Consider the following 14605-nt stretch of genomic DNA (forward strand, 5'->3'; position numbering starts at 1 on the left):
TGAACTTGACACGAAGGTTGTAATGTTTAGTGATTATTTTGATTTATATTAAACTGAAGTTTTGCTATAACAGTAGTTGTTTCCATAATTTTTAATAATGAATGCTGATGTGTGTGTGACCATGAAGGAAAAGATTGCAATTTTCCTAAGGAGAGTTAAGAAATTAATGTACAGTGCTTACAGAAAACTATGCCGAGAGACATTTCAGTGTGGAATATGTCTACCCAAAATGATGCATCGCTCTCACAACTTTGTACCATGCTTAGCACCAAGTGATTCAGGAGTTCTTGAGGCAAACAGGCCCACTCATCCTTCAGAGCAAGGATAAGGCCTTGTTTGTTTTCTTGAGGAAAATTTCGAGAGCAATGCATCTACCTATTGCAACCCAAACATTTTCTATGGGGTTGAGATCTGAAGGATATGCTGGCCACTTGATTCAATTAATAACCTTGGTCTCCAGAAGTATCTCCACTGCTCGTGTACAATCTGATGTGACACTGTCATCCATAAAAATTAATTCTTTTCCTATGGAGCAAGTGAACATAGAGTTGAAGAGCTTCATTGTCTACTGCAAGCCTACACATATTGGCCAATATATACATGCTGACTCTTATCGCCACCCGTCACAAAAACTTGGAGTCATTAACATCCTCAAAAACAGAGCTATAACCATTTGTGGTCCAATGAACAACTCTTAAACAAGAATTACAAATTACATTACTCATCATGTCAAATAGCATAACTTTACACTGGACTGACAACAATTATCATTTGTCCACTTCATTCAAATCATTCTGTAAGAGCTGTAGGCCTCAACAATATCATTGGTATAGGGTTGAACAACAATGGTCCAAGGACTGATCCCTGAGGTAGTCACCTTAAATCTGGTAGATCACATCCCATATATACCTTCTGATATACCTATCCATCAGCCACCCACTTAATGAAGTCAGTAATTTATATTCTAATTCCATACTTTCCAGTTTATGCAAAACAGCTTCTTATGTGGTATTCTATCAAATGCCTTAGCAAAGTCCAACCATATCACAGTGTATCCATTCCTTTTATTCAACTCTGCCATAACATTATTATATGGGCAAATTGTTAAAATATAACCTCTATTTAGTCATCCCATGCTGTTCTTTGCAAAATATAGCTTGTCTGTCAACACATTTCTGTACACGAGTTCTTATGAACTTCTCTAAAATCTTCACCAGCATTCCAGAGATTTTGGTAGGTTGGCAGTTAGACATAAGTTTCTGTATCACCCTTGTACAAAGGAACAATCATATATTCCTTCCATTCCTGTGGAATCTTTCCTGAGCTGAGACTCAGGTTATATAAACATGTCAAGAGACAGGCCAATTCAGCTGAACATTCCTTTAGCATATGTGCTGATATCCCATCTGCCCTATTGCTAAATTCTTATCCAGGTTAAGCAACAGCTCTTCCATCTCAGTCTCTAGCTCATCATCCAATGTGGTAGCACTGCATGACATGTTACATATACCAGGATCAAGATATTAGTGAAGTGAGTGCCCATTATCTCAACAATTTCATCTGCTTCGAACACAAAAAATCTTGTCCGCTAGTTATTCTTTTATATTCATTTTTCTTTTACTTGCAGCACAGTAATAAAATTCTTTTAAGGAGCAATTAGCATGCACAGCCAATTTCTTTTCATACTCTGATTTAGCTTTCTACATACTTTTCTGACTTATGCTTTATGTATATCATAACATCTCTCATGACATTCCTTTCACATCTTCTTATTAATCACTTGCTTAATAAGATTACACATCCATTTCACTCAAACCCTATTTGTTCTTCAAACTTTAGGCACACTCAATTACTGTTACTGCCTCATTTAAGTATCTTTTCAAAGCTTCCCATGCACTGTTGATATCTTTCCCATTCAACAAGTGATACCATGGAATCAAAGATAGTATTCTCCTCAGTTTTTCATAATTTCTAGCTTGTAGTTCAACATGGAACATTCATGTAGTTAGCTGCTTCCCAGAGTATGGCATGATTACTGTCACCAACTGGTTGGAAAACTGTCACATTCTTAACTAAGATCAGATCTAATACTCTTTGACTCGAGCTCCTTCTTTGATATGCTACTAAAACTGTCTTGCAACAGCTCAATAAATTATCCATCATTCTTAAAAACATCTCCTCTAAATAACACATTTTATCTTCTAAAGAAAGATTTTCCATCATATGTTCACTGTCTGAAACCACATCAGAACTGGACAAGTTTCTCAAATAATAATAAATGCTATCCATTGTAGGTTCAAACTTTTGCTCTCTCTCTCTCTTTAGACACGTCAATATTAAAACAACCAACCAGATGATTACTTCAATTTTCTCGTCCTATAACTAAACCCCATACAATGGCATTAATATTATTTCCCAGCCTCCATGGAGTCAGAAGACTCACCAAGGGAGGTCGGGTATTCACAGACCACAACTATCCTAGCTTGCCTTGACATTCAGTGTTAGAGCACATACCACCCACTCTGGAGATGCATTTCACTCGTTCACCACTCACCATGCAAAAATCTTTTCACTTCTTTATTCACATGAAATTTGTAGTTTTCAGAGATGGCATCTCATTATTCCATTACCCTATGCAATAATTCTCCTGTATCTTAGTTTTTCTCTTACTAATTTATAATAATAAATCTATAACAAATAATATAATAAATCAAAAAAAGTTTTTTTTTTTTTTTGCCATGTAGCATGTAAGAGAAAGAATGATTATGGAAGGATAACCATTCAGTGTTGATGGCAGGAAAGTGACAGAAGTAGAAAAAAATAGTTGAGCTACTAAGCAATCACTTTGCAAGGATGTATCATCCAGATGGAAATTTTGCAGCTACTGATATGAGAAATGAGGGGATGAACTGGAGGTGCTCAGCATATTGAAAAAAAATCAAGTGAATACATAAGTCAAACTGGATGGTATGTTGGCCCAAGTGCTACAAGAATGTGCAAGAGAACTTGCAGTGCCTTTTATGAAGTTGCTTAATCTAAGTCTCAGCTCTGACAAAATTCCAAGGGAGCGGAAAGAGGATGCAATAGTTCCATTACATAAAGGAAACTCCAAGACTGAAGTAGCAAATTACAGACCAATTAGTATCAGGAGTGGTGATTAAAGTATTGGAAAAGTTGGATAAAGGTAAAATTCAGGAATGAGTAGATATGAACGCAGAACAGAAAAACAATTCATCGAAAGACAATTTAAAAAACAATGAAAAAACAATGAAATAAACAATTAATCAAAAAACAACTAATTGAAAGGTAGTTCTTCAAAAAAATAATTTATCAACTGTAGATGAGGGGGTGCTTAAGGGTCAAAGCTGTATAACTGAGAGGAGACCTCAGCATAGTCTTTAAAAGAATGCGGAGAACCGGGCAGGGCTTCTGACCTAATGTCCAATCCTCACCTTCTTGTGGTGCACCCTGTTGGGTATCTACCTGGATACTGAATGAACGAGGATGGGTTGGCAATTTGGGATTTAGCCGACCAAATTGTATTCCTATTGGTTAAACCAAAATAAAAAATGATGGTACAATATGACAAAATTTTATGCCGGCTGGGGCATCGCCCGGTTAAACAAGGCCCCCGTTGTTTTCGCCAGGGAACGAGGGTGAACAACAAAAAGTCAGCTACTGGAAAAAATCTGAAAACGCACCCCAACTCAACATCACCAGAGTTAAAGATCGATACTATCAACATAAGAAGCCTGAATGGCAAAGAAATGGAGTTAGTGGAGGAATTAGATAAGTACCAGATCGACATAATAGGGTGACTGAAACAAAAAAAACAAAAACTGGTGAGATCTTTCTCAGCAATAAATACAAAATGTTATATTCAGGCAATGCCAATCAAGGAAAAGAAGGAGTAGCCATAGTATTCAACACAAAATACGAGGCTCATCTTCTTGAATGGCAGGCAATGTCAAGTAGAGTGATTTGGGCAATATCAGAATGGGGACCTGGACAATGAGAGTTATTTGTGCCTATGGTCCCACAGAAGGTGCTACTAAGATAGAAGTGGAGGAATTTTTTGAGGCTCTAGAGAAAGCTACTGACACAATGAAAAAGGAAAAGTTGGTCTTTGTCGGGGATCTAAATAGCAGAGTAGGAAGTGATTATCAGACATACAAAAATGTTTTGGGAAAATTTGGAAAAAAGAGCAAAGCTAATAATAATAACAAATACCTGTTGGATTTCTGCTCAGGACATGGATTGGTTATTACTAACATCATGTTCCAACATAAAAATGTGCACAAATTCACATGGAGAGAAGAGGCAAGGAATAAGAAAAGTCTCATTGACTATGTTATTGTTGATAATGATGTTTTCTCCCTGGTGCAGGACACCAGAGTGTACAGCGGATTTAATATTGGAAGGGATCACTATTTAGTCTTGAGCAGGATAAAATTGAATTTCCTATTGAAAAGAATGACATGTAAGAAAGTTTTAAAGCGAATAAAAGTTGAGCAGCTTTCAGATATGAACTGTAGACTAAAATACACAAAGATTATTGAAAGAAAAATGAAAGAGTTTGAAAACAGGAACCAAACCTTGGAGATTCAGTGGCAAGCCTTGAAGAAAACCCTGAGTGATTCAGCTAGAGGGGCATGTAGTGAAGTTGTCTGCAAGGATAGAAAAATTAGAACTCCATGGTGGACACAGGAAGTTAAAGAGGCAGTGAAGGAAAAGAAGAAAGCATATCAAAAGTTCTTGGTAAATAAGTCAGCTTGTGTTCTTAGAGAAGACAGAGACAAATGTAAGAAAGCTAAACAGTGTGTAAAACTAGCTAAACAAAAGTCATGGGAGGACTTTGGCAAGAACATAGAAAATAAATATCAAGAAGGTGACAAAATATTCTGGAGGTTGTTGAAGAAGCTTAGGAATGGAGGAAAGAGCTGTAAAAGGAGTTAGAGATGATAAAGGTGAAATAAAAACGGGAGAAAAAGATATCCTTGAAGTATGGAGTAATTACTTTGAAAATTTGCTAAATGAAACAAGCAATGATAGCACAGTGGTAAAATATACTCAACAGGCATACAGTCAGGAATACATATCCATACTTGAAGTAGAAAAAGCCATCAAAGGCTTGAAATGTGAAAAGGCAGCAGGAGTAGATGATATTCGACCAGAAATGCTGAAGTATGGTGATATAAAAGTCTTACAGTAGCTGCACTGCATAGTTCAGATTGCCTGGACAGAGGGACGAATTCCCAATGATTGGAGTAGAGCTCTCATAGTACCTATATATAAAAAGGGAAATAAAACTGAATGTGAGAATTACAGAGGTATATCCCTATTGAGTGTATGTGGTAAGATATATGCAAGTATACTTGAGAAACAGTTGAGACAAATTGTGGAAGAAAAGCTTGGTGAAGAACAAGCTGGATTCAGGTCAAATAGAGGCTGTAAGGATCAGATCTTCACTTTACGACAAATAGTGGAGAAATCATGGGAATATAACAAAGATCTGTATTTAAGCTTTGTCAATTTGGAAAAGGCATATGACAAGGTGCCAAGAGAGAAGCTATTCAATATGCTACAGTTATATGGTGTCAATGGGGCATTATATCAAGCAATACTTGGTCTTTATTTTAGTTGTAAGTCAGCAGTTAGAATTGAAGGAAGTACAGGAAGATGGTTTAATGTTAAATCTGTTATGAGACAAGGATGTACATTATCCCCATTGTTATTCATTATCTATATGGATCACATTATGAAGGAAAGTGGTATTAAACATGATATCAAACTTGGAGATGTTAATGTCAGCTCTTTGCTTTATGCGGACGATGTTATACTTCTAAATAAATCTGCTTCTAGTCTGCAAGATTCTCTGACTAAATTGAATAACTGTTGTAATAGATATGGTATGAAGGTCAGCAATAAAAAGACAAAGACAATGAAAATAGGCAGAATCATTGAAAATGTCAACTGTGTTGTGAATGGAAAACCTGTGGAACAAGTAAAACATTTCAGCTACTTAGGCATGATTTTTAGTGAAGATGGTAAATTAAATATGGAAATTGACAACAGAATCAACAAAGTTGGTATGGTAGGAAGTCAATTGAATAAATTCATATGGAATAAGAGAGAAATTAGTCGGAACACTAAATTAGCTGTATACAAGACAGTGTTCAAACCAGTTATAACTTATGGATCTGAGAGCTATGTCAGAAGTAAAACACTTGACCAAAGACTAGAGAATGCAGATATGAGAGTCCTGAGAAAGATTAGAGGCATGAACAGATGGCATCAATGGCAATATCATATTAAAAACGATTATATTAGGAAAGAACTTGACACTGTCAGCATCCAGGAATGCACTAGCAGAGCTAATCTCAGGTGGTATGGTCACTTAAACAGAATGGGCAAGGAAAGATTAGCAAAACAAGTGTTCTCTGCAAGTTGGCTGGAAAACGACCTAGAGGAAGACCAAGATATAGGTGGATTGATACGATACAAAGTGTCTCAGACAATAGAAATATAAGATCTGGTAATGTTCGAGTCATGACAAGTAACAGACTGATTTGGAGGAAAATTGTAGATAGGAAGTTAGTAATGATGTAAATTTTTCATGTAGTACTATCATATCCTGTACACCCCCTTGAGGGTACATGGCAGGAATTTGATGATGATGAGATTCAGTGAGAACACAATTCGCTGAAGGCAATTCATCAAATCTACAAATTTTCTGTGAACTGTCCATTCAATGAACAGTTCACAGAAAATGAAAAATGAATTATAGGATGTGGAGTGAAGTCTATTTATCAAAAATAAACTGCAATTTTTAATGAGCCACTTCTCTTTAATTTGTAAATTAACGATATAGGGAAATATTTAGGGGGAGGGGAATTATTCAGTTGTTTGCTGATGTTATTCCCCTCAAGGTGTAATAATTATTTTGGTGTATTTAAGAATATTATTCTGTAAGTGTACATACTGCTTCATTCTGTAGATGGCAATTAATCCCTAAACAAAAAAATTCATTCTGCCTAATTTATTCACAAAAACAATGATAAGACTGAAATCAAAACTGACAAATTTTAATACAGAGCTTAACTATAAAATTTCATTAAATTTCAGTCAGCCAAAACAAGATGGTTTCCCACTGTCTTCCTTGTCCAGTAAGTGTTTTATGTCTGTAGATATGTTCCATGGGACCGGTTTGTCTGTTTACAGGATGAAAAACCCTGCCATCCCCTGTACGAGACAGCCACATCACCTTCGGTTCAAAAGGACTTATAAAGGTTCTTCCTGTCATAGATAGGATTCAAACCCAGGTCTTTCTAACCAAAGGGCTTTGTTTATACCAAATAAACTATGGAGGCACATTATTATTAGTAGTAGTAGTAATAATAAAAGTGACATCTGTACAATGGTTATTGTGGACTGAATTTTACTCAGATTTGGTATTTGAAACTTTTACAAAAATTTGTTGAAATGTTCCAGTTTTCATTTCAATTATATTTAGGGCTACAAAGGGAGAAAGTGTCAAAATTATATAGTGCAATAACTCTCTGACATGGGGTAATTTGATGATCATCGCGATTTGTGAAACGCACACGAAAATGTTTGCACAGTTCAGTTTTAGTTCCAACTGGCTCACTTTTATTACAAAATTTTTGTGGAGAAGTTTCAAAATGATAATAATTCTATTCTGACTGGATAAAATTAAATGAAATTTTATAGTTAAGATCTATATTAAAATTTGTCACTTTTAATTTCAATCTGACTACTGTTGTGAAAAAAAAAATTAGGTAGAATGAAATATTTTGTTTACAGATAAATCACCATCTACACAATTAAGCATTATGTACACTTACACAATAATGTTCTAAAATACAATAAAATAATTATTAAGTCTCATTGACCTCCTACATATGTTGTCTGCATCTTGAGTAACATTGGGTATTGTTACCTAACACTTTTAAATAATATTTTATGATCCTGGAGGAGTCAGTTTTAATGCTAGAGGGATTGCGCAGGTTCAAGGTTTAGAGGTAAGGGAGGAGAGTGTGTTTCAAATACTGAATACTCTGGATGTAAAGTAAAGCTGTAGGACTGGATGGTATTTCACCATGAGTTTTGAGAGAATGTGCTAGAGAACTGACAGTGCCTTTGACCTAGCTTTTCAATGAAAGTCTGGCTGCGGAAAAGGTACCCATGGAATGGAAGGAAGGTGAGATAGTGCCATTGCATAAGGGTGGTAGCAGACTGGAAGTGTCTAATTATAGGCCAGTTTGTGTGTCATCAGTAGTTAGTAAGATCTTGGAGAAAGGTGAAGGATCATATACAGCATTGGGCAGATGAGGGTAATGTTATCTGTGAGAGTCAACATGGATTTGTGAAGGGGTGCTCTTGTTTTAGCAATATGCTAGCCTTTTATGATAAAGTTACAAGAGCATTAGATGAGGGAAAAGCATATACTACCATTTTCTTAGACTTAGCGAAGGCATTTGACAGGGGTGCCACATGATAAGCTGATATAAGTTGCAGCACATGGGTCTGAATGTCAGATTGGTCAACTGGATTCAGGATTGGCTGTCCGATAGATATCTAGGAGTTGTGTATGGTGGGGCAGTTTCAAGGAAGCAGAGGGTTACAAGTGGGGTCCCACAAGGCTCAGTACTGGGACCTATATTGTTTAACCTTTATATCAATGACATTGTCAGTGGATTGCAATGGGATATTCAGTTGTTTGCGGATGATGTGAAGCTGGGAAGGATTATTAGTAATAGTGCAGATGCAGCAGTCCTGAAGAGGATTTGAATAAGCTAGATAGATGGGCAAATGAATGGGGTGTCAGTTTAATGCAGCAAAATGTAAGGTCTTGAAGTTTGGGACACTGCATACTCTATGGGAGGAGTTATACTGGAGGAAGTAGGGAAGACAAGAGATCTGGGGTTGATGATTGATAGAAACCTGAAATTTAGGGGACATATTGCAAAAGTGGTGAAGGTAACACAGAGGACTGCTGCAATAATGAGAAGAACACTGACCTACAGAGATAAAACAGTTATCATTCCATTGTATAAGACCCTGATCAGACCACACTTGGACTATTGTTCTCAGATTTGGTGCCCAGGATTTGAAGGGGATAAATTAACTGTGGAAAGGGTACAAAGGCAGATAACAAAGATGGTTTCAGGACTGTACAATGATAGTTATGAGGATCAGCTGAGGGAGTGTGGACTGCAGAGTTTGGTGGATAGAAGAAGGAGAGGTGATATGATTGAGACTTTTAAACTGTTGAGAGGTGGTTACAGCGTTGACACTGGGAGTTCTTTCGCTTGGTTGAACAGCGGGAAGGAGTGATGACAAGAGTCCATCCCTGGAAGTTACAAAAGGAAACGGTGAGCAAGAGGGTGAGGAGTGGTTTCTTTGCATGGAGGGTGATTGAACCATGGAATGCATTGCCTGATGGAGTGGTGAGAGCGAGAACGGTCAATGTGTTTAAGGAGTGGTATGATAGACTTTGTGTTTCTTGTGGGGGGGTGGGACCTCCCCTCGATGAGTCTTGATAGACTGTGTTTCTTAGGAAGGACCTCCCACGATGAGTCTTTTGGCTCCATGGAGGCCTGAATAATAATAATAAATAATAATATTTCGCAAGAAAATGTCTCTTTCGATGAATTATGAAAGGAATTCATTGAAAAATTATTGGTGAATTGTTTTTCAAATCAACTGCATTTGTGACAAATTGTCATATGATGAACTGCCATTCATTAAATTGTTGTTCAATGAATTGTTTAGGCAGTGAATTGCTATTCAGTAAATTGTCTTTCGATTAACCATTTTTGATAAATTTTCATGGAACCAGATAGGAATATGATACTCTATGGCAGTGTTTCTCAATGTGGGACATCGCCTTGGGGGGGGGAATTAGAAAATGATGTTACATTCGTCACCTCATCACTGATACACTCAAAAAACTCACCATTGTCGGCGATAAATTATCGATGTTGCAACCCTGACTTTCCGAGATAAAAAGCTGACATCACTAGTACAGCAGTCAACATAAATACAGTATCAAGAAGAACTCTCAGAAAAGCAAAACGATGAGTCTATTAGAACTTTATTCAACATAAAAGGAACAATGGCATGGCTTTCTGACGAGACAGAAATAAAATACTGAAATTCAACTACTTTTGCAAAAAAAAATACCGTTGCTCTTTCCGTCGTCACATTTAGTTGAATGTGGCTTTAGTGCTGTAAATGACATGTTACTGAAAAAAAGAAATCATCTGGATATCACAAACAATGTGGATTTGAGATTGAAAATGACTAAATTAGTACCTCAAATAAAAATTCTTTGCAGCAGACATCAAGCTCAAGAATCGCATTAACTTGGATTTTATTTTCCAAAGTTCAGTTTGATTTATGTTTTATAATATACAAAGTGTAATATAAAATTTATATTCATTGAAGAAATTCAAATTAAAAACAGTTTGACCTATGTTCCTTTTTTATTTAAAGTACATATTTATATTATACTTTTTCAGAACTTGGCTGACTATTATGCTAGAGGGGACATCAAAATCTTTGAGGCGGGGCATGATCCAAAAAATGTTGGGAAGCACTGCTCTGTGGGGATAGCATGGCTTTGTAAAAAGTCCTGCATTATAAATTTATTCACATTTTATAATAAAGTGACAGCAGAACTGGATAAAGGAAATGGTAGCACCATGATACTGTTGGACTTTTCAAAAGGTATCTGACTGAATACCTCATGAAAAACTATTACATAAGATGGAAAAAATGGGAATGGATACGAGGCTGGTGGTACGGATAGAGGCGGCTGACAGACAGACAGACATCAGAGGATGGTTTTGGTGAAGTCGAACCAAGTCAAATTACAATGATTAGTACAGTATAACAGGATCTGTACTAGCGCCACTTCTCTTTAATTCATATATTAATGATATAGGGAAAGATGGGGGGGGGGGATTATTCAGTTGTTTGCTGACAACGAAAGATTGAGAAGGGCAATAGTTGATGAAGTTGGTGTAGACATCAGGATGATTTAAATAAGCTGGCAGTGTGGGAAAAGGACAGTGGTTATGAATTCAGTGCTGCAAAATGCAAGGTAATGCACTTTGGGATGAAAAGATTGCATACTTTGTATCTACTGATGGTACTGGATTACAGAAAATTAATGAGGCTAATAGTGGACAGAGAGTTGGAGTTCAGGGGGGACACAGTGCAAAATTTAGCAAAATAACTCAAATAATAACTTGGATGTTGAACACAGTGACAAGTAAAGATAGTGGTTATTATCCCTCTTTATAATTTGACCAAATCTTGACTACTACACAGAGATTTACTTACTTCGGTTTCATGGGGATCAGGAGGTGGTGGAGAGAATTTGGAGACAAAGGCCAAGTTTATGACAGGTCTGTGGAATGCTCCCTGTGAAGATAGAATGAAGGTGTGTGGGTTGCAGAGTTTAGTTAATAGGTAGAGGAGAGAGGACATGATAGAAACTTACTAAAGGGATTCTATAAGACTGACAACACAAAAGAAATTTTTCAGTACATGACAAATAGAGCGAGAACTAGAGGTCACCCGCTGAAGTTGTGTAAGAGAGTGGTTAATAAGGGTATGATGTTTATTTTTTTGCTTGGAGAGTGGTGAATGAATGAAACAGACTGTCAGAGATTGTTGTGAGTGCCCTGATGGTAAATGAGTTTAAGGAGAGGTATGATAGGCATTGTGTGAATACTGGTTAGTGTGGGTCTCCCATTATCTTTTGACTTCATGGAAATACCCCACATAACTATAATAGTAATTCTAGTTAGATGAGCATATATCTCCCATCTAATCAACAGGCTGTGGGTTTGAATTCCACAGTGAGAATGGAGATTGTGACTGTTTAAGTGGTAGATGAATTTCATCATCCATTTTGAGATAACTATCCTGCTTACTGAATGCCTGAAGTGGCTTGAAAAGTACAATATTGGATCTCTAGAACAGAGAACTGAATGATTATTTAAACCGTAGTCTATTTATAGTACTACATCTATGACTATGAAAATAATCACTATTACAAATTTTGAAGTCCATAACGGTTTTACCTCAAAAATGGTAGGATTACGACTTAAAATTTGTGTTGTTCTTCTTCTGGGGGATGCAGCTCCAAACACATTTTCTACAGAAATAGGATTCAGTGACTCATTAGAATGGACCTAAAATAAATAAATAAAATAAAATTAATGTTTTAATGATTATTGTATATTATGGAGTATTCTCACATTTGATTTATTTTTTATATAATTTATATATACAAGATACGTACAAAGAGAAACCTATCAGATTTGGGAGGATTGGCTCTGAATGATTTTAGGCAAAATAGTTTATATCATGGTATGATTCCATATTTTGGAGAGATATAGTCAACTTCAGAATTCTGTCACTTTCTGAGAATTGCAGTGCTGCTTGACTGTGCACATATCATGCTTAGTTACAGTCTTTGGATACTGTCTACAAGCATTCGGAGGGCTTGTAGACAATATTCTGTTCTGTGTTATTGAGATGGCCATATGTCTTTATGTAGGTTTTTTTTTTTAATTTTTATTTTTATGTCAATATGAGAGCTGCTAAGAATTTATGGCGATTTCCCTGATTATATATTATCAAGTTTAGCACACTAATACTGTTGTCTCTTCTATAACACATGTTCTACAATGCAAAATTTGTTCATTCATGATAAATAAACAAATATAACATTAACTCATACATCATTTTTCAAGAAGTGACTATGCTTTGCACTTCTGAGTAACACTAGGTTAATGCAAAATACATATCACCTGACTGAATAACAGTGACCCATGAAGGAATACACAAAACATAATCCTCCCTCGTATCTTCTCTCACCAGTACACCCCATTGGCCTATGAGTGTATATTGCACTTTCTCTTGAGTTTGTGTAAATTTCTTGATAACTGTTTAATACAACATTCCAAACATGAGTACATGTCTTGAGTATAAGAATCTAAGTAGTGAACAAAAAAGGAAAGTCTTAAACAATGAGGATAAGCTTAAAATAATTGCAAGAGCTATTGCAAGAGCAACTAGCCTACAATTGCACACCATCAGAGACAATGATGCAAAAATAAAAGTATTTTTACCAAGAAATACAAGTGCTGTAAAGTCTTAGAATGAGGCCTAATGAAATACAATATTTACTGTAGTATTGTATTTCTTTATTTATTAGGAATTAAAAATGTTTTAAAACTGTGCATCTGCACAGTTAGCCTAGTGGCTGTGCACTTCACAACCATATGCCTGGGGAAGGAGTGTCCTAGGTTTTCTCATCGGTGACGTGAGGAGCTGGAGGATCTTCCTCAGCCATAGCCAAGTTAGCCGGTCTTGGGCGTGGACAGTAGGGTCCCCCCCCCCCCAGTTTATCCTGGGGTTTTTCATCCTGCAAAGCAGGCAAACTGACTTTGAGAACTCAACACTATGGACATAGGATACACCGGGGCGTAGGGCTGACCACTTTATCCTGTGAATGGTTTGAGGTCCGATGATTATAAAAAAAGCCCTCGACACTGGAAGGTAAAAGAGGGAAAAAGGAAGATGAGATGAGAAAACTGCAGTGGCATATTTCATTTAATTTTTTTATTATTATTATCGTACAGTATTACAAGACTGTACAGGTTTTTAATGTTTTGCTCCTAATGCTATTTTTTCCATAAGCCTTGTTTTTATTGTGTGAAATCCTGTAGCACAGCGATTTGTAGGAACACATACCATGTTATAGGTGATACGAGGTATCCGCAAGAAACTGGATCATTTGGTATCATATCTGAATATGCTGTTAATCACAAGTTCAAAACGAGAGCAGAGAACTCCTGGATGGGACAGAAGTAAAAAAGGTGATCTTTCAAAGATAGCAGAGATATTAGTAACTTGTCTGCCCAGATGGAAGAAGATCTGTAGGTTTAAAAGCACTCAGAAGTCCGGAGAGCTTTTTGGATAAATGGTGGACATAATGGGGGGAAGGATCTAAAAATATCTGATGAGAACGATGATGGAAGTTTTTTTTTTCTATTCCTTATGTCATTGGGATGTAGCACTTTATTCAAGTGAACTTTTATTCAGCAACTTCCGGTTATTTTAGCCAATGCTGATGTATGTGCAAATATTTACGAGGTATTGACAGACCCCGGTTAAATCTGACTTAAGTAAAATTCATGTTACTTAACAATAATTTTAATAAGTTGGATTTAACCTACCCCGACTCATTAATCACATTAACATATTTTAAAGATTATTTCTGTTACTTCATTCACAGGATGCATGCACAAATTAGATTTCAATTTGTAATCACTAATGCCAATATAATACAGTGTAATTCGCATAAGAAAACAATAAAATAATAAAAATGTTTAATCTGGCGATTGACCTTTCTTATGAAATCATCAAGAGATGACTAAACAGTAGCTTCTTTCCATACATCTCTTGATAACAAGCTAAGGCATAGTTCTTAAATCTATTGAATGAACCATTACTTGCCACAAAGGATTGAGAACCATCTGGATCTTTTTTGATTTTTGTCTTT

The 14605-nt window shown here is 36.3% G+C and overlaps 1 protein-coding gene across 3 annotated transcripts in view; it reads right to left on the reverse strand.

The window, feature by feature from the left end:
* Positions 1-14605, reverse strand: part of LOC150096276 (uncharacterized) — an 89322-nt gene that overhangs the window by 35845 nt on the left and 38872 nt on the right. For all 3 annotated transcript variants that reach the window (XM_090408886.1, XM_090408887.1, XM_090408885.1), the window contains exon 4: positions 12117-12227. In XM_090408886.1, the coding sequence (XP_090265012.1) occupies positions 12117-12227 (111 nt within the window). The remainder of the gene's footprint in view (positions 1-12116; positions 12228-14605) is intronic.

The sequence above is a fragment of the Typopeltis vanoorti genome, chromosome 19 (genome assembly GCF_054136105.1).
Source record: "Typopeltis vanoorti isolate ZY-2024b chromosome 19, IOZ_Tvanoo_1.0, whole genome shotgun sequence".
Classification (NCBI taxonomy): Eukaryota; Metazoa; Arthropoda; class Arachnida; order Uropygi; family Thelyphonidae; genus Typopeltis; species Typopeltis vanoorti.